Raw genomic sequence first — 26,997 nt, forward strand, 5'->3', positions numbered from 1 at the left:
ACTGTATGTAATCAAACTTTTTATTAAACATTGCCAAGCAATCTGTCTCATTTAAAATGAGCTGCTAGAAGAGGTAAAGGTCCATTAAGCGGTTAATTGCATGCTATAACTCTGAATTCTTAAAAAGTTATGTTGAATATTGTTTTCCCAAATGCTTAATTCCATATTTACCTAAGTCTACTACCATAGTTACTGTATTGGTCAGGTATATGCTAAGAAATCAACATAGCCACATCAGCAAAATTCTCCCAGGTAGAAAGAGGGAACGAAACGAGAGAATTTAATTTCCATTTCTCTTGTTTGAGTTTGATACAGGGAATTTCACAATACAGGTACAAAGCACAAACCTACTAATGCAGAAATACAAGTACACCCTAAAGGCAAAGTGCTTCTGCTACAGTAATGGCTTAAGTGATTTGATAGCTCAAATTCATTGCAAGTAAACCTCAATTAGACTTGAAAATGAAAGTCAAGCAAGTGTCATAGAAAATATTGTATGCCACTGTTTTTAAATTACTTATAATAGAGGTGCAAAAATACTTTAGGCTGTGAAAATAAAATTGAGATGTCTCCAAAACACATAAACCACATATAAACATTTTCAAAAAGATTGCTACCTCTTATATATGCCTCTGAAATAGTCTGAATGCAGGTATTTGTATGCAAAAAACCTTTCATTAAAACATTTAAATTTGACTATTCCAAGCTCAAGAAACAGCAACTCTTTTTTACATAGTAGCTAATTAACTAGACCTTACTTCATATCATGTACCCTTGTCAAATAAAATTGTATTTCTCATCCCTTAAAGACTTTATATCTATCTTTGTTTTAGTTTGTAGTAACTTCAATCATATGATAATGAAAGTAGACACAGAGGACATATTAATTTCTCTAAAAATTAATTTTAAGTACATATTAATTTATTAATTTTAAGTACATATTAATTTCTCTAAAAGACTTGTAACTCAAAGCACAGTATTAGATGAATGTTGATGTTTATTTTTCCTATTTTTGCCCCCCTATTAAATTAGCTGTGCAGACCTTCTCACTACAGTGAGAATCAAGTAATTAGCACTGGTATGTGCAAATTCATTATGTCCTGTAGAAGACTCTCTCCTTCCAGCCTTATGACCTGTCTATAGGAAGGAACATCAGCCAACATCTTATCAAGGCCATGCACTTTAAAAACGGCAGGGAACCTTCCCAGCAAGAATTTGTGGTCACACCCTTTCCACTTCAGAAGGCCTGTGACAGCTCTGAATTGCCAGGCAAGACTACTTCATGTACAGCAACATACTTCACTGCACTGTCCACAAGGGACAAGCAAAACCACCAGCTACTCAGTAGAAACACCAGAATCCAGGTGCTTTAGCAATTGATACTTGTGTGCTTACAGCTCTGATGTTCATGGGCCACAACAAGGAAAAAGGTTACCTTAGCTCTTTTTCACACAATTTTAAAAAAATAACCACAGAAATCAAAAGGGCCCCAAATTTATAAAATAAAACAGCATGAGTATTTTGATAAGTACAAACAGCCTTGAAATATATCAGCATGATCTTTCAAATTACAATAGCTGTTCAGGGCCCGAGACTTCAAATTAGGAGAATTAAATTTCCAAAATTCAGTGGTGTGTGTGCTTATTTAATTAAAAGCAGGCAGAATTTCATTTGCACTTCACTGTTAAGAATGCCACCTATAATACCACATTTTGGCAGTGCAGCTTAAGTCTAATTTATACTAAGAGCATACTTCAACAAACTCATTCTGAAGTTCATTACAAACGCTAAACACCAGTACTATTTGCTATAGTGATCCCATCCCATTTGGATGTTTAAATAGGCAAACACAGTCAGATAAACTTGCAGTGGTTTGTGAATGTTCTATGGCTTTTTCAGTTGGAGCCTTTTGTACCTGAACTGCAACTGTGAGCTACATGATGTATCCATGATTTTAGATTTTCACAGGATAGCTCAAGGCATTGAAAAACTATCTTGCTTGTACCTATGCCTATAAAGTAAATTAATTTATTTTATTTTATTTTTCTCTCACAAATGAAGCAGCATGTTATACTAATGACTGGGCTACAACCCACACAAGGGTTTTCCACTGACTGACAGAAAGTTACCCTTGTACACCTCCTTCAGACAATGCATGTGGCCCAGACCATGCCCTGTAAGGCTGGCACATGTAAGGCTGGTAAAACTTTCTCCCACACAAAGGAGAGAGAAGGAGACTTGAATGCAAGCAACAGCATCCTATTTACTGTGACACCCACTCAAGACAGCTGACAAGTGTTACTGCAATGTCAGAGGCCTCTCTCTTTCCTCTAAGCAACTATGTCAGCCCTGTAGGAGGAAGGAGAGGCACTGCTACTACCTATTTTGGCTCAGGCAAGTTTGATTAACTAAACCATACCATTGTTGTTTAGGTTTCTTCCTTAGCTGAGGTACCCTATTGCTGATAGATTTGCAAACTCCTTTCAATCTACTACAGCAGCACATTTAACTCATCACAATCAAACACAGGTGGTTTGTGCTGGAGTCATGGACAATAATGCAGAAATTACGTGCTTGTAGCACACTATTTACGTAGGAGGAATATAACCAAGAAGGGTTAGAAGGTCTGTTTTAATCCAGGCTCAGTCACTGCCTTTGTACACTGTCTCAGCCACAACACTTCAGAGGTCTGTACACTTTCTCAGGCCAGTTTCAAAGCATGGCAACACCCAAAGTGCTAAAAATGAATGCAAATAACAATCAAGTGGTCAAAATCATCCATAAATAGTTTTTGCAGGGAAGGAAACATTTCCCAAGTATGTTACTGAAAACCTCCATTATACTGTATATGATATTTATGGAGTTCACATTAAGCATTTTGGCACAATTAAAGTTCTACATATATGGCAGGCTGTTCAGTCCTTGGAAGGCCAGACAGGTACTTTCCAAATAAGCTGGTACAAGGAGACTCAAGGGTTTGGAGTGTCTCAGTGTGGGACTAAAGGCTTTCCAGCCCTGAGAGATGAGCAGGGCAGCTATTTTCTAACAGACCATTTTGGACTCTCATTTTTACCTTCCACAGACAGATCTGTGTGAAATAAAACAACCTTCAGCTTTTATGAATTTGCAGCAAGAGTGTAAGCATCTTGAGACAGCTCTTACTGGCAGGCAGATCGCTTTCTCCTATTGCAAGTTAGCATGGACAGTCATTGAACTGGAAGTTTCACAGTCAGCTCACCAGAGAGTCAGGCTCCTAAAAGAAGACTGAATTGGACACCACACAGGATTTTGGCACCAGGATTTTTGAACGAATAGGTCAGTGAAATTTTTCTTAGCAGGGCAAAATTAACTAGGATTGTGCCTCACACCTCTGCTGCACTGCTTCCCTTGTTAGCTCAAAAGCTTCAGCATTATATTCCAGAGATCAGTTTTAGTATTGTTCATCATCTTTCATCTTTTTGTAGTTTTGTTTTTGTTTGGTTGGTTGGTTTGGTTTGGTTTTTTTTTTAAGTCCTGCAAGACAACACCGTTTTCATGCATTAACAGAGTTTCCAAAGAAGTGACTCATGTCTCTAAAACCTCCTCTATCACATGAAAGGTATTTGCAAAAAAAATTTATTGAAATACTAAACACCTTTAAAAGAGTAAAGACAGACAAACTAGAAGTGGTAAGAGGATGGCTGAGTGTTGAAGAGCTCTTATGAGCACCATGGTTGTGATCACTGGATTCATTACAAGCCTAGGGATTCTCCATAAAATCCAAAGCATATACATCTTACTCCTCTAAACAGTCTCACCATCCAAAAGCTTACAATAAATTCTAAATTATTAGCAACACATTATTGAGCTGGCACTCAGTAATATTAGTGATGCAATTTTCTTCTGCCTTGACACATACCAAATATAGTAACAAAATCTAGCAAAATAAACCTGGATTCACTAGTTGTTATTAACCTTAATATAAAGGAGACAGTTCTATTCAGTCTTGCCTCATATCCTTCACATTCCTGTATCTTACTATGACTTGTGCTGCTTCTTAAAGGCAGCCTTTAATTTCAAGGACATCATCTTTGCTTACAATGTTCAAATTAGAAATAAAGTTTAAAACAGGTAAGAAACTTGAATCAATGAAATAAGCAGAGAAATGAAAGAATAATGAAAGATAGAAGGAACTCACACATATTGCCAGCATATATTACAAAGGTCCATCTGAGTTTTAGGTACTTATTTGCTATAATTTCAAACTACCAAGGAAAGTTGGTGTATTTATCTTCAAAGAACTAGATGTTTAAAGTGATAAAGTTAATAAAATCATTTTCTCTCCTATAACTCAATGTCATCTCCCTAAACAATAACCCTCTCTACAAAATCTCACAATCTCCTTTAATTTTTGCTCCATTCATATAAGTATCAACCAGTTTATGGACCACATTATCACTTTCAGCATAGCATGAAATTTCATAACAAAAACAAACAAGAAAGATCTTGTTCCAATAAATTTATTACATTCTAGCAGAATCTTCAGAAATATGTGCTTTCTTTCTTACTAGAAATCCATTGTGCCTACAGATTTCCTCTATTCATTTGAAATGCTTGTGCCATTCCCTTAGCTTTATAATATTTTTGTTTTCTCATAGCACCCAGAATATTTGATGAGGTCACATCACCATTTCAAGAATCTTTTATGCTGTCTCAATTACCATACACTCAAGTGCCATACTGCAGGACTTACTTCAACAACCCCATTCTATTTTGGCTACACATTTCAGAAAGATTAGGGTAATCCAGATCAAACCCAGAGACAGATTGGGGCAGTGGATGAAGAATGCACCTTGGAAGTAGAATCTAGAGGAGTTTATCTTGTTCAACCTATGAAAACAGGAGAATGGAAAAGGACTCCTCTACATAAATACATCAGAAGGGGTTAATGGTAGAAAAGACCACAAAAGCTTATAGGCAACATAAAATTTTGGTGTAGGAACAGAAGGATACTAGCTTCTCAAGAATTCCCATACTCTTGAACCATACCAGCTGGGATACATTTCTGACCTAGCTGCCCTGAAACCAGGCCCCCTAACACCCTTACTGGGCCCACACACACTTGTTTCATCCCCGCTGGAGTTAAGGTGGCTGGTTTACACCACATCATCACCTGTCATCTGCCACCTGCCATCAGTCACCTGCCATCCTTCTGCACTTCCCCTTCTCAGTTTCTTCTGCTTAACTCTGCTGCTGCAATGCTCCCACCAGCTCTGCTCCCTCTGGTGTTTAACACGATCTCTGAGCAGTCCGAAAGCCATGCAGCTGACTGCTTTTTTGCCATAGAAAAGTTTTCATTAGGGCAGCAATGCTCTCACTAACTGTTATATATATAATGGACACAGTTGCCTGCGGCTAAGTGCTGTCTCAGTGCCGGAAGGGGCGGGGGGGGGGAGGAGAAAAAAGAAAACAACTGCTAAAAGACATGGGATATTAATTGAGAATTCAAGCAAGATAGCAGGTTGCAGAGGGCAGAGAAAAAAAAAGTTTTAGGACTACAGCATCTAGTATTGCCGCTGTAAATAACCTGCTCATTAAAGAAAGAGAGCTGACAACATGCATTATCACTTGACAAAGCAAATATATTTGCTCTGTCTGTAAGAAGACTGGATGAGCTACAGATAGCCTGGAACAATGCACAGAGGAAATGGCATTATCAGAGATGAGAAGGCAGACACATTTACACTTGATGTAACAGGGATAGAAGATAATTCTAAGGCTACATCACAACTGAGAGAAAAAAAAAAAGTGATGAAATCACTCAAACACAGAGTCAACTGCCCCAAAGTTACCATTACTTGCAGATCATATCTGCTTCTGGAGAAAAAACCCAGAAGATCCTGAATACATCGCTATATTCAGGAAGTTAGAAGTTCACCAGCAGTTAAAAACATATATACTCAAAATTCAAATAATACATCATGAACTAACTATCCCCCTTATATAGTGTTATATAAGTAACACTAACAGCTATTCACTTAGGTCAAGTTTATAATAAAACTACTTCAGTGGATATCAGCACTAAAAATCATGATCATTCAGGATCATCGACAGTGGGCAACAAAACCAGTACCAAAGTGCTGAGGGAACAGAACAGTAATTAGAGTCAGAACTGGCGGTCAGAATTTTGGATGAGGGGAAAAAAAGTCATAATACAAATGATGACCATTTAAGGATTCAAGCCTGCTGGTAAAAACTGCAGCAAGGTGGGGCTCAGATGGCAAATAAAGGATGAGTGCAAAAAGCTGTGCCTTGCAGCAGAAATGACACCAGGAATTTCAGATTCATTGAGACACAGATGCCACCAAGGAAGCCCTTTGGAATGCTTTAATGTGTCTTCTACAGCTTAATTATAACAACAGATGAAGTACTCATATTGCTTTACAAGTGAAATCAGCAAGATTCAAAATGGAGCTCAATAGTGGGTTTGCTAACTTCGCAGAAAGACTATTTTCCAAGGCTATGATTTTAAATATAAGATACAAGCAGCACAGGTTAAACTTTCATCACCTGTGCATTTCTTGGTAGAGGATCATTGAGTAAGTTTCAGATGGAGCAAAACAGAAAGTGTCCACAGTCTTCAAAAAAATTAGGCATGAGGAAAAATATCAGCAGAACTTTGGACAACACACATAATTGTAGATGGCATTCAGCATTTCTTGACTTTAATCAGATGGAGCACCTCTCCAATGCTACATAACTTGTGCTGAGAAACAGAAGTGCGCTGAAGTCAGAACAGAGTTGTCAAGCACAGCAGGTGCACACAGGGGACGGCAGAAATTTTATTTGTACTGGTATCTGGTCTGCCAAAAGCCTTACTTAAAATACAAATAACCATCTAGGCCAGTAATGAAGTTGTCAGGCTCCCCTGGAGTTGGCAAAGGAGATGCTAGTGTTCCCAAGAGCCAGTCAGGACTATGTTATTGCTCACTGAACAGCCAGGGCAACAGGTGTTACCAGAAAAATCACAGATTGGTGTCTCACTGAACTGCTTCTTAGGAAGTTACTGCAAATCCAGAAGAGGGAAGAACACTACCTTTCTTCTATAAATGTTGTACAGCCTAGAGAGAGGAAAAAAGCTTCCATATAATCCCTGAAAAAGACAAAGAGATGAAGAGAAGGGGGGGAAAAAGCAATTTGCATTAGGAAAATCTCACTATTTTTATCAATCAGTATTTTTATTAATCAGTATTTTGTTCCAATTGGACTATCTCATTCATTGGCTCATGTGCCCTTTCATAGACTTCCCCATGGACTCAGAGGCCACTAGTCCCTGCTAAAAAAGCAGCTGAGGAGGTAGGGAGGCTGTGTGTGTTTTAAAAATGTGATTTAAAACGGTGGCCTGAATCCAAGTAAGCCTGTACTACTCTCCCTACTCTGTTATCTAGAGAGCAATGGCACAGAAAGATCAGTTTTAAACTTAGTCTCCATAGCTCCTTTGTCGCAGCCATATTAAAAAAAGCAGATTCCTGGGGTTTTTTTCTGAATCAGAAAGAAAAAAAAAGTAAAGGTTGTATCCAGTCTTTTTCAGACCTCTTTACAAAACATTCTAACCACCCATACAAATTAAACTCAGAATTGCCTAGAAGCATTTCATCCTTTGTGTTCATAAACTAGCAATCTTGACCTCCAGACTTTAATTTACTTTACTGAAATATTTATTTCCTTCAATAAATGAAGCATTCCAGATTTGACTCTCTTTGCAACAAAGATTAGCCAGAGAGCACGACCATCAATGTACCAATTTTATTTACTGCAATCTCTTTATATAAACCATGAAGGTATAAAGCTGACTACCAGAAGAGTACAGAAGGTATTAGCAAACTCATTTCTAAAGCTTCAGCTTATCAAGTTAATGATTAATGAATTTATTAAAACAGAGATGAAAGTCCAGGAGCAAAGTTCCAAAGTAAGACAGACTGATTTTATTTGTTCTTAATCCAGCCTCTCATTCAAAAATAACAGTACCTATTACTGTGACCAGAAGCTTTTTAATACCTTGCATAGGATTGCTAAGAGTAAAGCCAGCAAAAGTAATGATTGACTCCTGGAAACAGCTGTTCATAAAATAGAGTCCTTTGCATAAAAGGCTAGGTGTGGCCAAGGAGAAAACAAGAAGCATTTGCACCAAAGCCACTGCTCTGTCGTCATTCAGTACGTAACAGAGCACAGAGTGGGGATATCAGCCACCTCACTGTGGCACACTGGGATTGTTTTACTGCATGCCTAAATAATTTTATGAATCATGAGAAAAAGATCACCCTCTTGCATAAACTCTTCCAAAAAACCTACCCGTTATCTATAATTGTCTTCCAATGCTTCTCCCATTTGCCACGTACAGAGTCACCCCAGTCCTTTTGTTGGACTTCACCGACTGTGGTATTTCAGACTTGCCCCCCTGAGCAGTGGGATCAGGAAAAGGAGGAAAAGCAGGATTTGCAAATGGCATTATAAAACAAGCATGCAAAAGAGCTGAACCATCCTAGCTTTAAAACAAGGTTTTCAAGTTGATAGGTGCCATTAAGGAGGACAGGATGCAGTGCTCAGATGTCACTCATCCGTATGGTCTCCTGTCAATGACCTTTGCAAAGGGCAAATCAATACTAAGCAGATACTGTATCTACTACTTCTAACTGTGTAGGAAAGGTCAACTCATTTCCATGTATGTATCAGTTCCAACACTACTGTTTTCAGACACAGAACTGCTTAAACCTGGGAATCAATAAAAAAATTCTTATCTTGCACGTAGCAGCATTTCAAAATATGTGATAACTTAAAAAACAAGACTTGGAATGAAAACATTTCATAAGCAAGGTATGATGCGTATAGAAGGAATGTAAAGCTTTACCTTGCTATCATGAAATGTTCTCTACAAATAAATGCAAATGAAATTATAAACAGCATTTACGGGACTGCTTCCTTAGCAAAATTTAGTGCCACCTGTATGTTTTACCAAAAAAAAAAAATATTTTTAAAATACTAAGACATTTACAGTCATTTTATGCATGCCTGCTGCACCTTTTTTTGTTTGTATGACAGGCCACAGAGATTATTCTCCTCTTATAGTTCACTTAGATGGCATATTTTGAGAGGAGCCTTTATAAAAATGCATGTTTTGGTTCTATATTTAAACTTGATCCCATTTAGCTCAATGTCCAATCCTTTTAGCTTCAGCAACAAAATTCTGTAATACACATATTGCCGCAATCTAGGAGATGCTTGGTACTGAAATCACAGCTGAAATTTCTGGCCTTTTGAAATACATATTTGAATTCCTGAAGTAGGATTCAGTTTAACATACCACAGTACCTGAAAGTTCAAGGATGAACACCAAAAGTCTATTACAACAACACTGTGTTTAAATGAAAAAGTATCCTGTTGTATATTTTAAACACACTAGAAACTTCAAGCAACATTAAAACTTCAGTCTGGCTCTGGTCAGAAGACACTGCTGCACTATTTGATATTGCAAGGGTAAGATCCACAAGGACAGTGTTTTAAAATATTCAGATAGTATTTTTAAATGCTTGCATATGGGAAAAGGGTTATTTAATACTCAATGTAATGAATTTCCTAGTTGCATTAACTGCAACATCATAAGGAGATATTGTACGCCTGTTCTTTAGCTGTATTTAAGTGGAGCAATGGCACTTCCATACATCCATAAGCAAAGTCATAAAAAGGATCTATAATCTTTTGATGCATACATTTAATACATTTTGGTAAGGTTTATTACAGTTCTTGCTTCCTCTTCTCAGCATCACTCATGGTTAATGTGGAGATGGAGATATGCACAATGTTAAAAATCACTCAGCAGTTCCACTTCAAGAAAAGAGAAGCAATGTTTTTAAGAATAAAACAGCTATTTCTACTCTTATTGCACTTGAGTTGGTCAAGAGGTAAGCCATCTTATTATAATTTTGTAAATCTTAGAAAACATCCACTGCCTCAATTTAATTATTTACTTTATTTTCTTGCAAATCCACATTCTAAGAGTAGTTTCTCTCTGTCAAGCAGATATGAAGGTAAAACCAAATCATTCAGCTTTGTACCATGAAACAGTGTACACTGCCAGATTAGGAAAGTCTATTCTGATGCTGCTATCAGCAGTGTTGACAAATATAAACCTGAAATTAAGCTTTGTGTTTATTTTTAAATAGTTGGTTGTACCATACCATTGAAAAATCAAAACAAAAAACTAAAAGAAAACCCCCCCAAAATAAAATCATATTTTCTTGGGGTCAAACACTGAAAAAAGAGCTATACTTCTGACTGCAGCCATGTGCCAAAATCAGAATTACACGCAAGCAACTAACTTTAAGATTTCTGAAATTACCTGCTGAATTATTTTTTCGCAGAGGAAATACAGTCTATGCACTGTGACGCAGGACAGAGCTGCCTGTCTCCCTGTATTGTAACATTTCATATTTTGATTAGCTGCAATGGCATAGAAGTATAGATTTTTAATATACTTTTATTGCCTTTTAGATAGCTGACTTACTGACAGTGGTTTTAGGGTATTTTCTTCCTCAATTTTTACGACTACGCCTTTTTGATGACTATGCTTTTTAAATTTTTATTGGGGAATAATGGCTGAATTTTTATAGGGACAGATGACAAATTCTATTAGATACGATACTGAAAATGTTCATTTAGATGCAGAGGGAATTTAAAAAAAAAATCAAAACAAACAAAAAACCACCCAACAAAACCACTAGTATGTTCTTGTCAACTCCCATCCTGCTCTTAAAAAAGTCATAAAGCAGGATCCAAAATAATACAAGCTGAGGATGTAAGCTCTTTTAAAGTAATCTAGGTTTCTTACAAGGTGAAAGTCTATTTCCTTACTCACTAACAACAAAGAACAGAGAGTACAATAGCAATTATTCTAGAAACAGTTACACTTCCTACTGTGCCTTCATAAGCAGAACGATGAAACACCAACGCTGCAATAACACTGAGAGTAAATGGAAATCAGAATGCTAACAGTGCATATGAGCACACAGGTCTGCTCAAAAGACTCTGAAGGGCTGTAGGTATTGCTCTATCCGGCTATAAGTGGCTGCTTTTGAAAACAGCTATTCCTTGTAGGTAGTCTCTTCCATTTCCATTTGGCTATAGGTTGTCATCCTGCACAGCATTAAGAGATGGTTGTAGAAAAAGTAAAAATAAATGCTTTCTCCAGAAAGCTGGTGGTGGGGAGGAGGGAACAGGTTATAGCCAGCAGCAGCAAGCAGCTAGAAATCTTGGGTTTTTTACACCCTCATAAAAATGCAGTCAGAGAAAAAGGAGCAAAAAGGTGTAAAACAGATTTTCTTCATTACAGCTATGAACACTACAATGCTATTGTGCTTTGGAGAAATATTTGCTTTCAAGGAAGATGATAAAAAAGACGAATCTGTGATGCTTATTTCCTTACACTAAGAGTGCCATTAAAAGCAGGCAAATAAACTTAAAGCATACATATTCTTCCATAAAGACATATTTTATAAAATAGCAAGAATTACCCGAAAAAAACCTCTAAAATAAATAAACAAGTACCTAAGTTGTATATTTTGTCATGGTGTAAACTAATGGCAGGAAGTGTACTTCAGCACACTCCATCCCGAACTTTAAGGAGAATACCTTATTTAGAGAATCAGTTCATTTTCTTACCTGTACCCAGAAGCCCCAAATTCAATTTTGCTTTTCTTTTTGTTTTTGCTCTTAACAGTTTTACTAAAACTACTTTCAAAGGTATTCTATTACTCCAACAAAAGTAAGTACCTGCTGTAAAACAATGTACACATTTCCATAAGTCTTTTATAAATTCTGACAAGCCATTATGCCTTATTTAATTTTATTAGAATTTTAACCATTTCCTGGTGCCTAGTCCCACCTTACTATCTTACCATACCATCTTACTAATAATTACTTTTTAGATTCCAACTTCTATATCTTAATTAAAACTTTGGATTTGCATCACAGCACTGAGCTAACTACAGGACTTTGAGAATTGGGGCATCTGGGAGAAAAAGAACTGATATGGTCCAACACTTGATTGTCCAAATACCTTGTGTTTTAAAAGTGAGGTGTTTTCTTTAGGCATGACAGATGACACTCAGAAAATGGCATCACATCACACAGGCCTAATAAAAATGAAAACTATGAAGGGCATTATACAAGATCTGAAAGAAAGATTATTCTACCTGTATCGGACATGCTCGATTGTGTCATATGTCAGCTTGCTGCTGATATTCTGACTATGAGGGTTGCCTAGGAGACAACAGAGATACAGAAGTTAATCATTAATCACAATTTTGCTATTAAATTTCTCTTTAATGAAAATATTACACCAAGCCAGCCTAAGAGGTGACAAAGAAAGATTCAATGTATACTTCATAGCAATGCCCTGAAGCTCCTTAGTTAGTCAAGAGAAGGGACATATAACAAGCTAAAGCAATTATGACAGATCTGGAAACTTCAGCTGGAACTCTTTTTAGGCAGTTATTCTAACAAGGAAATGCAACTGCATATGCACAAACATACTAGGAAAAACTACAGACAGAATGTACATTCATAAATGTATTTATGCAGTAGTTAAGAAGCAAGAGACAGCATCTAGAAACAACAGACATTAATGATGGAACACCTGGATTAACCCTGGCGGTTTTAGCGTTTGAAATTCACATAATTCATTAAAATATAAATTTTATTGCAAAATTAGTAGCCACCTTAGACCAGCTCAGCACAAGCATGTATTAACAAATAAGACAGCACATAAGGAGGGCATGAATTGACAAAAAATTTGAGAAAAAAATTCTTGAGCAAAAAAGATTACAGCAATATCCACCCAGGCACAGAACACTTTCGTATTAGTAAGTACCCAAAGATTAAGCCAAAAGAATTTGGAAAGGGTGTAAGAAAAAAACTGCTATACAAATACAGTTTTTGCAGTAGGCTCAAACATAAGTTACTCTATTTTTAAAATTTAAAAATCACCCTGCTGAAAGCCATTGAGCGAACGTGTTGAAATTAATAAATTTCAAGTTCAAACCAAAAAACTAATACTTGTACTTTTCATGTCTGATATTGCATTTCTGTAATTTCCAATTCAAATATTCTCAATTTAGAAGTGAGAATATCTCTTACTTATATTACTTTCCCTCACTGACACATGCAACAGTTAAACTACAGTTCTTTTGGCCTGTGGATTACCACCAAGAAAATAAAAAAAGCTGCAAGTCAAACTCCCCTTTCAGTCACATCTGTGTTTGTTAAATTAACTCTTTTTATACAACAGTTGCTGTCCTCAGAGTATGAGATGTAATTTAAAAAAAAAGAGAATTGACCATACTAAAGCTCTCGTCATCATTTTAGATGAAAGCACTAATGAAAAAGATACAATTTGTTCTCCTATAGCATTATAGGTACTATGCAAATCTGGCAGCACTACTATTTCTACTCACAAGCACTCAATTGATTCACAAATTATATTTTTTTTCTGCCACAGATGGTACTTATTATAAGGGTTGAGCCCAATGTTGCCTGAAATAACTAAGATCAGAGCATACATTTCACTTTACAATGTCTGTTGTGAGAAAACATTAATTTTAATATCACTGACATGCACTTCAATAGGAGATCTTAAATGTAATCAACATATTTTGTTATAAGAGAAAAAAAACTTCTATGCCTATCAAGAATAACATTATTTTGCAGTGGAACTTAATTCCATGCTTTGGATCCTGGCCTTGCCAGCATTCAGGAAAAAAAAAATAAGGGAAAATGGCACATACAATGGTACATTGAAAATTAGACTACCCAAAACTCTGACGTGGCTTGCCCAGTTAGTAAGCACAAGTGTGCCGGTGCTAGAGCGAACAGTTTTCTTGTAAAGCAGTGATACCTAGTTCCCAAGTGAGGAATTCCTTTGTTCTGTGTATCAGGGAGCATAAGAAAGACACAAAGCTAGCAAAAAGGACACATGACGACAGATAGTAAAACACAATAAGAAATTTTGATTACTTCAGTGGGACTACTCACAGCATAACACTGTACAGTATATTTTTTTCTGTTTGAGCATGACTCACTTCAATGTGAAGTGTCTCACACAGTAACAATATTTCCTAAACGATGGATGCTGCTGCCTTTGTATAAAATCACTCTCACTTATCTTGGCTAGATAATAATGTTAGAAAGAAACAAAAGGTTTAGGTAGAGGATTTGGGGATGAAGTGCTTACAGGTGGTGCTGAAGTGGCCTCATTCACAGCTGTAATAGCTAAATCTCCACCCAGATATAGCATAATTTTGTAGATATTTTTACTCACATTCTTATGGGCAAGATTGCTTTGGCAGTACACATCCTTTTTCTGAGTATGCACCAAAGTACAATAGTCCAAGAGAGGTGTAGCACCTACTCCCTGCCTAAATTCACTTGGGATCTTCTGAGTTAGGCTTTCTTCTGAATAAAATATTTATACTGAGTCCTTATACTTATAAGCTCCTGTGATTACTCTCACTGAGAAGGATGGTGGTTCTAGATTTTGGTCCTTGCATAAGAAACTGGTTTTGCATTTTGTGTGGAAAAAACATAAAGACAGAACAAAGAATGCTTATAGCTACACTGTATTTTTTTATTCCAAGCATGGTGCCCTAACTCTGAGGCAACAGATTTCCCTTTGATTTCTCTTCTTCACCAACACCAACACATCCTTGGTCACCAAAGAATGAAATTACACAGAGGCCTATGCCTCCTTTGTAAAATCACTCATCTTCCAACTACTCTATTGCAGTGTTAAAAAACCTGCTAAAGGTCTCTGCCAAGAGGCAGAGTTTTAAACTATTTAGATGGAAATTTGAGAAGACTAACGGGAACAGTGTTTTGCACTTACCATAAACGTTGTTTCGGAGGTCATCAGTAAAAGCTTTAAGTAGACTCTCTGGGAAAAGTGCTGAACCAGCATGGTCAAGGTAAGTAATCCCTAAAATACAAACAAAATTACTAGAGTCAGTTTTTAAAATATTAAAGTCCATTTTCTCCCCCAGTGTATCATTCAAACAGCCCTTTTCATTCATTAGCAGAAAAAAAAATAAAATAAGGATGAAACAATAGAAACCAAACATTTTGATTACCTGTGCATATTTTTTTAATTAAAAGCAAAGAGGTCCTTCCTTTCATGTTCAGATTTCCTTCAGAAGAGAAATATCTTTTTGTTCGGCCTGTACAAGACTGAGCAGGCTGGTGTCTTCAGTCACAGTACCTTGCTACTCCTATGCACTACTTACTATGAAAACTACTGTTACCACAAAGATAGTAATTATTATTAATAGCAACAGCAATAGTAGCATTGTCCCTATGCTGGCAGGTGAAGCAATTCTCTCAAGAACTGACAAAGCCTAAATTATGCCTGAAGCCCAAAGACAGGACTAGTATAACTTTTAATGTATTTAAATATGTCTCACCACTCTGCTGCACTTAACATTCAATTCATTTTTAAAATCTCCTTTTATATTATAAAGATATTTCAAAACTTTTAAATAAATGCTTATTGGAAATGAAGATTTTTTCATGTTTAGCCATTTTAGATTTCTTAATCTTTAGCAATTATTCTTCCATTTCTCCAGTGCGTTTCATGCCCTTTATTAGTTTTTTCATTTCACTTACCTTAAGTATTTCAACCTATTTCAAATTCTAATAATGATGAATATGATTAAGATTAGAATTTATTAAGTATTTTAAAGGTCTTCACTTTCCACAGGGATTTAAAACTGAGTTAAGCTTTAAAGGAGAAACCTTGACACTAGGAAATACATATTATTATATATTATGTAACTGTAGCAGTGATTCAGTGGGTAAGCCGTGAGGCAGCGCTAATGATAAAACCAATCCAGACACCCATCCTTATTTTTAAGAGTCCTCTCCTGCCTTAAGATTTCCCCACTTAGAGTGTCTAGTAAAAGCAGAATTTCTAATGATGGCTTGAAGTCAACAGAGTGTTTTTGAGGTGCTTCCAAGGATGGAGTGTGGGTCAATTTTTTAGCTGTACAGGCTTTTTAGGGTTTTGGGGGGGTTTTATCCTGGAAAGTCTCTCCCAAACGCTGTGCAACAGCACAAACACGAATACAGTAGGTCAAAATGCATATAGGCGTCCGTCTTGCTCAATTTCTGGCAGCTGCTCAGCTCACCACTGAAATGCAGGGGCTTTGGAGAGAGGGAGGCACGCTGCCTTACAGTAGGACACAACCAGGCCCTTCCCAGCACTGTGGCATGGCTTCGGCCAGCTAAACGACAGCAGCTTTCCCTCCAGCAGGCCACACGCTCACCATAGCCATCCCAGGACCTGCAGCTTGGCACCAAAAGCCTCTGCCTTGAGCTGGGGCTGAAGTGTGGAGCAACGGCCACAACCACCAACACCAGGTCTTGTGGTCAGGGCAATAAACAGCCCACGATCACTGGCTACAGCTGCAAGAGCTGGGAAAGGTAGGACTAGAGCTAAGAACAGGAAGAGGCAGCCCTGAGCCAGACACCAGGGGAAGGACTGCTGTCCTGGAGGTGACATCCTGGCCAACACTCTCCCAACAAAGCCCACACAGAGGTGCCATTTGGCTCATTAGCTTTCATGGGCACCAGGAGCACAGACAAGAGATGCTCTTCTGGGTGCAGAGAGCTGCTGTCTTTGGACCCTTCCAGCCCTAAGGAGGGTGACAGCACTGAAGTGATTACACAACTGTACAGCACAAGGAAACCACCTCAGGCAACCACCTGAGGCTCCTCAAACCATCCACTGACACAAGAATAGGTGCTTCCCATCCTGACCAACACTCCCATGAGGCAATGTGGACTAAAAGATCTCTAGGTAAAGGCCCCGTAAGTGGTTTTTCAAATCTGATTCCTTACATAGCTCATGATGAAGAATAATACTGTGGTTCTGTGAAATGGAAGTAAAAAAAAAAAACAGGGTATAATGCTTTGGAAATCTGTGAGGAAATTTGGCTGAGGAAGGAAAAATTACTAATTCTTAAACTTTTATTTTGTGTTTAATGCTGCTGTTTAATTGAAAACAGAGAACAGCATTTAATACTCTCTCTCCACTACCCAAAAATGAAATGGGATCTTTCATCATTTGAGACTGCACTGAAAAAAATATCTTCATTGCTATTGCACTTTTATGATGTAGTTTTTCCTTGCTGTCTTATTTCAACAAAATTGTATTTTTAAAGGAAAGAAAAAAAAGTGGCATGTGTATAACACCACCAAAAAGCATATTAATAACCTTCATTGTGCTTTTCCCCTGGTTTAATAACATTTGCTATTTTATCTTTATTGAATGCACATTAACCAAAGAAATTTGTCAGTATACAGAGAATAATACAGTTCCCCCTTTCACTGTGGTATTTAGTATAAAGGCTGTCAGCACTATGAAATTACACTGTTTACAGGAAGTAATAGGAGAAAGAAAATATAATATGATCAACCAAAAGAAAATTACAATGTAATATCCATCAGGACATGGTTTCATTGCTCAGGGAAAAAGTACAATTAACTTTTAGTTTAATTTACATACTATTATGTTTGGATTGTGTAACTGACTTCACTGATCTAATAATATACCAACTATTTGATAAAATCATATTTCAGAAGTAGGGTTTTTTTTAAAAGAGTATCGAAAACCATTCAATGTGTTGGCATTAGTTATGGAAAGTTATTCAGCCAGAGTATTGGTTGAAAAGCTGCAATATTGATATGCTAATATCCTTGCAGATTAATTTTACACGGGGAACTATTTGGGTACCAACACAGGCCAGTCCACCCTGCTGAAGAGAGTCCCAGCCCAGCTCTCTGATCTTCTTATGAGCTACAAATCACTCTTAACAAAGCATTCACCATGTCCAAATGCCTACCTTGGCTCTTTGTAAAACTTCATGAGTGCACATGTACCTACAGCCTCAGAAACGCCAGGGGACCATTCAGTTTAACTGAAGATTTCTATCTCTTAAATGAAAAAAGATAATTTAATTTGGAGCTTTTCAACATTAAAGTTTAAGACCAAGTGACAACACTCAACTGCACAAAATCTGACAATGTGCAAAACATGCAAGGCAAAAAGAAACTACCAGATTAATCCCTGGGAGCCAAAATATCTGCTTCTGACAAAAGCATACTTTCCTAAAATGTGAAGACTTAGAAGAAATTTAAAGGCATCATTCGATGAACTGCATGTAGAACAAGGCAGTTACATCTTCACTAAATCTCTTAGTAACTACTAAGCTATGTATATTTCTACCACCCAGAGGATGGTCTAGAGGGGAAGGAGCACGAGAGACCATGGAGGCACCCCCTAAAATGGCCTGGTGGCACATGGAGACTAAGCTTTCTCCTTCACAACCCTTGTTGAGTGACCCAGTTCCTCTCTGGTTTAATTATTACTACCTTGGTATTATGTAATTTGTTCTTTTAATCCTTGAAATTGTTCTTGGTGTTACACATTTCTGAACTTTGACCATCACTTCCAAAAATAACCAATTTACCTATATACCATGTGACTGCTCTATGTTCACCTCCTTTACCTTTTGTTATCCTGTGATTCTACCACAGTCACCAAAACAAGCCAACCTGCTCTGTGGCTTCACAGATTATTTCTCACAGCCCTGAAACATAAAAACTCCTGCACTCCAACTGATTACAGGCTGCCAGTTATATCGCCAAAAGTCTCATAATGAAGAATGAAATGTGTAGTTACAAGTCAGCAACTCTACAGAGTCATGAATTTTGATTGGTGGATATAATTGCAATTCAGTAGTATTATCTACACAATATTACTTGGGAAGTAATGCCCTGGGGAGACAGTATATATCTTAAGTACAGCAATATTAACAAAACAAGTATGAAATAGATTATATGAAAACAAGCTGAAGTCTTATCTGTTAAAAGATAAAGATGAGATTTTCATACATGAAAACAAAAGAAGGAGAAAAAACAAAAGACAAAATAGGGTGGAGAGGGCTCTACAGAGGTCGTAGACAAGTATGATATAATTTGGATACAGTGACATTTTAACAGGTAATTTCACATCAGCTACCTCAGATTCATGGAATCATTGGATGGCCTGGGTTGGAAGGGACCTGAAAGATCATCTAGTTCCCACCCCCCTGCCATGGGCAGGAACACCTGCCACTAGACCAGGTTTCTCAAAGTCCCATCCAACCTGTCCTTGAACACTTCCAGGGATGGGGTATCCACAACTTCTCTGGGTTCCAGTGCCTCACCACCCTCACAGTAAAGAATTTCTTCCTAATATCTAGTGTAAACTTATTCTCTTCCAGTTTGAAGCCATTCCCCCTTGTCCTGTCACTATACGCCCTTGCAAAAAGTCCCTCTCCATCTTTCTTGTAAGCTCCCTTCAGGTACCAGAAGGCCATAATTCGGTCACCCTGAAGCCTTCTCTTTTCCAGGCAGAACAAACCTAATTCTCTCAGCCTTTCCTCATAGGAGAGGTGCTCCATCCCTCTGATAATCTTGGTGGCCCTCCTCTGGACTCACTCCAACAAGATCAGTGTCTTTTCTTTGCTGAGGACTCTAGAGCTGGATGCAGCATCTCAGGTGGGGTCTCAGAGAGTGGAGTAAAGAGGCAGAATTACCCTCAACCTGCTGGCCACGCTGCTTTTGATGAAGCCCTGGATATGGTTGGCTTTCTGGGCTGTGAGTGCACATTGCTGGCTCATGTTGAGCCTCCAGGTTATTAATCCAAGTCTGATACTCTTTAGAGCCAACTCCCTCCTTCCAGTGACTGCATAAGAACTTAGCTCCCCCAAAGGATGCTCCTAAATTAAATGTCAAAAGTAGCTTTAACTATGTAATGTAATACATATAACCTTTATAAAAGTGCCTGAAATCTCACGACGACACAGGGCATGATATGTCCACACACTGTAAGGACAGATGGACAGTAAAAGATCTCATTATGCTAAACCATTAATTAAGTACATTAAAAGAAAAAAAAAAGAAAAAAATACCTCCTACTAATATAGCTTGAGATTTGCCTTTGCTGGATATTTTGTAGATTAAATGTTTAATGAATATTGCTACCTGTACCTTCAGTTTCTTTTTGGCATCAATTTACACAAAAACTATCAAAACCAGAGTATGCTTTCTCAATAAAAACATGCCTCTCACCTGAACAGTCATTTTCTGCTAGACAAGGTAATGTTTTATTACCCTTGTTTAGGGCCGAGGAGCATTTCAAAAGACCGCAAAAGCATAGTGCCTGATGGACAAGGCCATAGATGCTCAAAGCCTGAATAGTTACCATGCAGTTAAAGAAGACACTGTTCCTCAGCATGATATGACTTAATTGCTACAGGCCTGGTGAAGTAATGCAGCAGTCATTGCCTGTAGCCCTGGGCACATTCTGCTTTCTGCTGCCAGTCCACCGAGTTCATCGATTTCAGTAATCACAGCTTGACCCGACTGTGAAATGCTGATCCGCACTGGGCTGAGACCAACCTGGAGAATGGTACCAATATTCTAAGGGCTGCTAACCAGTTACTGAGTCCTGTGGAAAAAGGTGTTTAATTAATGTATGTTAGTGTTTGACTTGATGGACTCATTACAAAAAGCAAAGCATGAAATGTGCAATTACATTTATCTGTAATAAGTTCCCATTATTTTTTTCCACTTGCTATCGGCTTGCATTATTTGGTCTCATTGCATTATTACCTACAGCAAAGCAGGCAGAACATTAAAACCCTTCACAGTCAATACCGTACACCCTCTTCGCTTGCTGTACTCCTCAGCAGGGACTACAGCAACTCCACAAAAGCTATTTAGGTGGCTAAGATTATTCAGTGTCAGTATGCATACTATTCTGTGTACATGAGCCCCTACTTGCGGCTTTCCGTTTACAGCTTCCTGGTGATGCCTTAAGCCCCTAATGGTTTTTTTTATTTTTCTAATATTTGTAAGACTTGTAGGAATTGTAGGTTTTAAAAAGCAGAAACCCCTTTGTCCCTTGTTCCTTTCCCTTGTTTACACATTCCCTAACCCTCTTAACCCATTCTATGTTCCCATATCGAACCTACCCCTGAATTCAGTAGCAATGTTTTGTCTTCTGTCAAGGCAAAGGCCTAGACTGTTTGGAGAACAGCATATCAGGGCCTAAACCACAGAATACGGTCAAAAATTAGGTAAATATGTACCCTTTGTGCTCTGATGAAGCTGAAGGTGATGAAGTAAGTGGTCCCAAAAAGACCCCAGACCCAATTCTCAGGGGGAGGGCCCGGGGCGGACCAGAGGAAAGGCCAAAGGGTGGACACATCTGGGATTGGATAGATGGTATTATAAAATGTAACCTCTCAGGCACGGCCAGCGCGCGCGTCTATATCACCTACTGCCTTGGCAAATAAACCCTTTCTTATCTCACCCCTAATTAACTGCTCCGGAGATTTTTTTCAGCACCAAAATACACTGGCAACACTGGTATTGAGGTAGATGTGAGCTCAAAAGAAAGTAAGGATTTCATACTTATTAAGAACTCACATCCAAGCCTCTGATATGTATCTTTCACAGCTACAGAAAAAAAATAAAATTACATGCCATCAAATTTCTTCATTTGCCAACTCCTGTGCTAAGTGGGACTGCAGTAAAGAGATCAGTCAGCACCCACTTTCATCCATTTGGCCTACCTGTAAGGCACTGCTTTATTCAGTGCATCACTGGGGCGTGATAAAATATCAACTGCAGTCAGTGATGTTATTTCCAGAGACACCTTTAACAGGTTGTGTGAGACCAATTGAAGTCTTACTTGTGGGCATGAATCAGAGGTACCTCAGCTTCATGTCAATAACATACGGCAGCCTGCTGTCTTGCCGTCTTTGGATGAAATATAAATCACAAGTGATTCATATTTATGCAAGTCTTCAAACAACTGTAACTTGCTCAGACCGAAACCAGCTCTCACACCTCCCTAGCAAAGATATGACCATCTTTTAGTCTCTTTCTTTTTTCCCTTTCTCTCTGATGCAACTGATCAAATGAAAGAATAGTCAAGAGAACATATTCCCCATTCTTCTGTTACTGTAAAATGCTTGCATTGATTTTGCTGAAAATTTCACAGAAACATAAACTTTTGTGTAGGCAAAAGGCAATTAGAATTCCCTCTAGAGATGAAAACACGAAGATAAAAAGCAATGTTTAAGGAGTCATAATAATAATTGTTTATAACAGCTGTCATTAGCTACATATTCTAGTAGCGTACACCTGCTCCTTTTTCCTTCCCATCCTTTCCATAAAACAGATCCAGACTTTCAACAACATGCCAAGATGTTTGAAACTGTCTTTTCTAGTCAGTTCTATTTCTTGCTCTGTGACCTGAAATAATGAGCTTCGTATAAAATCTAGGACAAAATAGTTACTCTAAATATTCTCTCCAAAATATATCAAATTAAATTGTATAGAGATATATAGAAAGCCTTTTAAATTATTTTATGGGTTTCCAGAAACACTAGAAGACAAACTAAGTTCAAAACAGCAGAAATCAAAAAAGTAACCCTTTTCTTCACCCTTTTCCCTTAAATATCATTTCATTACATAGAAATAATTCACTATGAGCCTCTGGCAGCTAGAGCCTTGGGGTGAACTTGCAACCATAGCAATAATTAAACACCCACATGAGAACTGCTACACACAACGCAGGTAAAATGACAGCAAAAATCAGTTATCCTCACTGTTGAGGCCCTACAGAAGTACTTCCCAGACATCATTCCTTCCCAATGACAAGACCACGTTACTACCTTGTTTGGTGAATGCAACAGCACTTCACTCTGCTGCTTTTTCCGGTGAAGAGTTGAGGCTGACACTGCAAACCAGTAGTAAATTTATTCTCAAATAGAAGTTCTTCACACAAGGTTCCCCACAGACACTTTCAGCTCTTGATTTACTTATACCATCCAGCAAAAAGTCCATTGACAGAAACAGGTAATAAAGATCAATTTCAGGGATATAAGAATAAGGAAAACATAAGTTTGCCTTCAGCATAAATTTTATCTTTCAGGGATAAAACCCTGTAAACCAAATGACCACATTATCAAGAGGAACTGTGCATAAATTTGAAGAATGTGAAATGAAGAGTGGGAGGACTGTCAGTCAAAACCACCCTTTTGTAAGATGAGAGATCTGAGAAGATTCTCCTGGCCCTCAGTCAGTGGCAGTCCTTTGCTATAATACAAAACTACACTCACCAACCAAGCTAATTCCATATGAAAAACAGGTAGGTTGCTAGTCTATATTGCTCAAACCAGAACAGTGACTCAGAATTGCATCTTCCTAGTAAGAAACCACATCTTAAACTCTAGACTGTGCTTTTCCATGATCAATGTATTCTCATATCTCCTATGTCAGTGTTGTTTTGCTTTAATATCTATCTTCACCCACTCGGTTTCAACAGATATTTCTCTGCTGGACAACCCCGTAATTCCTCTCCACCTGCACTGGCTAAAAATGTCATCTTCCTTTATTCTTAATGAATGATAATTCCAACAACCCATTTCAGTCCCAGCTGTAAGCCCTTTCTCTGGGAGCAACAGGGGATTGGAGAGAATGAGGTGGGGGAGAAGAACCCACATTCCAGAAGATGATCTCAGAATTTTGGAAAGCTAGAGTAAGTTTCCCTAACTTTACTGGAAAAATACCTCCTTAGACAACCACATCCATATCTCTTGGCTTACACTCCTAACTGTTATTCCTGACATGATTTACACTCCTAACTGATTGCAGTGCAGTCAGAAAAAAACATCATTATTAAACCAGGGAGAGGTTCAATGCTTGAAATGTCCCCATATAATTCTTGACCAAGACCTCCTGTATCACCTTTTCACCAGTGAGAAATCACCAACATAAACTAAAATCACAAATAGGAGACAGCAACAATAGCACATAAAAATGTTAGGCATAGGAGTTTCAGTATTGCTACTGAGTAACTACTTCATATTTAATACAAAGAATTTAATTTTAATAAGACAGAGAAATACAGAGATAGTAAGTATGCATGAAAAACTACGTATAAGCTTTTCTTCTGCATATGTATTGGGTTAATCTAGACATTTTTCCATCATAAAATCTTTTGGCCCCAATTCCCCACAAAGCAAGACAGTTTAACTTTTACTTTATAGTAGTTTGATCCAAGTTTCACCTCAGGTGAGACTATTCAACCATAAGAAGACCAATCTAAATGGTAAGATTATACTCAACTGCTTTACCTGTACTGAAGTTCATTAGGTATACAGATGTCAATAACATAATTCATTAAATAAATTATTTCTTATTTAGGGACTTTTTAAAATAAGAATTATTTTCAAATTTTTCCAGGATGACTGTAGCTTCCTGATACCTCCACAAAATAATAACACTTCAGCACAAAAAGCATCCCCTAATTGGAAAACAAAATTTTTCCCACTCAAAAAAAAAAAATAAATCTAATAAACAGGTTTCTATCAATAATTTAATAGGTATGCAATTATACATTGATATAAATGTTCTGTATTACCCTGATATACTTGGCCTAAATTAGTTTCTACAAGTTATTTTCCATTTATTAGGGGTCTTCCTGAGCATGGATTAAAATTCTTCAACAACCATTTTCAGGAACGTATTAGGAATGAAAAAGTACATTTATCAAAAAATACTGTTATAGGAAACCACGGTTTTTAAGTCTGAAACAGTATGACAACTGCAGAGACTTGTTAACTATTTCTGACAAAAATGCAAGCTTCCTAATGAGTAGGTCTGAATGCCACAGTATGTGAGAGAAATCCTATCCAACACAGGCCTGCTTTAAATAGGAACAACAGCACGCAGCTTCCGGATACGCTATTTTTTTTAACTTCACTGATGTCCAGCTTGTTAAAGCTTTCTAAAAGAAAATCAAAAATCTCTTGAGCTGTTGACACAAACACATCATTTAGAACACATGACACAGCTTTGGGAAGCCTAGTCATTACTTTGAATTTGACTTTGGACAGCAACAATCCACTGCTGGACACTGCCATAAAGCTGTTCAGAAGGAGGAATTTGTGGCTCTTTCCAAAGACATTACCTTACACTGGGTACAGATATTACAGTTTCAAAGGACAAGCTCTCTGAACTCGAAGAGTTGCAACCTGACAAAAAAAGTCTTTTCTAAAGTCCAGAGAATCTAAAGGAACCCATGAGAAGTCTGATTGCATTTCTGCTGTACTACAATGAGTAACCAAAGCAGAACTTTGCCTTCAGGTCACAGAGACCTCAAGTCTGCAAAGAGAAGCAAGCTCTATTCAAACATGAGAATACAAGAGAACACACATCAAGGTATCCAGAGCCTTTGAAGTAATTATAAGGCTCTGCTGAACTCTGAGTTAAATAATTAACAAACACACTATAATCAGCGCTTTCTAAATACACGGCACTGATCACCTTTCTGGTCCCAGGCCAAGTTAAAGAGCTGGGTTATGATCTGTACAGTAGCTTAAATGACCTTTGAAACAAATGAAGCTTTCCTTTCTTTAATAAAATATGCTGGACTGTTCATATTGCTATATCCTCATCTGGCATCTACAGATGTCTTCAGTCTCTGGGGTATGCATGAAGTCTGTAGAAGTCCAGGTATCATTTTTATAAGTGCAACATTTGTAATAATAAATTGACAAAAGGAGTAGGAGGGCTATAATAACAGGCAACAGCAACAGAATCTCAAAATTACATAAATCAGCTTACTAGTTACATCAAATGAAGAACTGCTCCCAAGGTGTATTCAAGGCATCTAGGTGATTAAGTGTTTCCTCCAAGCACATATTATACACCTTTATTTACAAATATGCACAAATATGCCTGTGTATGCAGCACTGAGATGGGTATATGAATATAGGTACATAAGTATCCCCTTAAGAGGTTAATTAGTGTTTTCATATTGCTTCTTGTAGCAGAACATAAGGCAAAGCAGATGTGAATCTGAAGACTCTCTTCCCTTACAGCTCTTTTCCACTTTCTCTTCTCTAACGCTTCCCTTATTGTACATTTTGATATTTTTGGCAATGACAACGTAGAAGTCATCACATCTGCTTTCAAACTCAATCAAAATTAACATCTACAGAACAGCATCAACACTCAAGAAACACAATATCAACATGTGGTAACAATACTTTAACAATAGTTATCGGTGGATGTCTTTGAAGAGAGTCAGGCACAATTCTAACTTAAATAAATTTGCATTCACTAGAGAATTCCAGTACTGGGGACTTAGTTCTAATTCTGTTCATCTCCATGCAAGTCCACTCAGTCAACTACTTCTCCTTTGCAGCTTTACTTTGTTTATCAGGATGCTCTATATTTAAATAAAGGTAGTTTTTGGGGCCGCCTGTGAAGTTAGTCTGATTTATGTTAGTACTAAGAGACATAAATATCTGAGCATCACAAATCCAGTAACAGTTTGACACTACTGACACAAACATACAGAATTTTATATTTGGTAGCAACGTTCCAGTGGATACTTTTGACTACAAAAATGAGTTTTACAGTTGTTCCTTTTTTTTTTTAATGGACCCAGCAATAAAGCAATTACAACATTATCCCGATTTTATAAGCACACACCTGAAGAATATTTTGCTGTGCTTCACTAAATCATAGCATAATTTCTCTCAATTAAAGGACTTCTTTCCATACTAACGACTTGAGAAATTAAAAAGAATTATAATTTCACCATAAATTATTCAATACAAATGGCCTCAGTAACACTAGACTAGCTTTGAGAATGAGTAAAATATTATGCACAGGAAAACAAATATTATAGCTTCCCTAATCTCTGAATTCTGAGCTTAAAATAACAACTCTGCCACAACATCAGCTATTGCACTTTGCCTCAAGGCAGCTGAGAAAACGTTACGTATTTAAAAATCAAGGTCTTTCCCCACAAACTGTATAATATTTGAATAAATGACAAGACCAGAC

General features: G+C 37.5%; 1 protein-coding gene across 1 annotated transcript in view; it reads right to left on the bottom strand.

Annotated features, from left to right (window-relative positions):
• MOCOS (molybdenum cofactor sulfurase) overlaps positions 1–26,997 on the bottom strand; it is a 217,655-nt gene that overhangs the window by 175,676 nt on the left and 14,982 nt on the right. The window contains exons 2-3 of the mRNA XM_039383957.1: positions 14,915–15,004; positions 12,228–12,294 (exon numbers count right to left, since the gene is read on the bottom strand). Of these exons, the coding sequence (XP_039239891.1) occupies positions 12,228–12,294; positions 14,915–15,004 (157 nt within the window). The remainder of the gene's footprint in view (positions 1–12,227; positions 12,295–14,914; positions 15,005–26,997) is intronic.

Source organism: Pipra filicauda, unplaced genomic scaffold (assembly GCF_003945595.2).
Source record: "Pipra filicauda isolate LSUMZ 115617 unplaced genomic scaffold, ASM394559v2 scaffold331_size1881853_pilon, whole genome shotgun sequence".
Lineage (NCBI taxonomy): Eukaryota > Metazoa > Chordata > Aves > Passeriformes > Pipridae > Pipra > Pipra filicauda.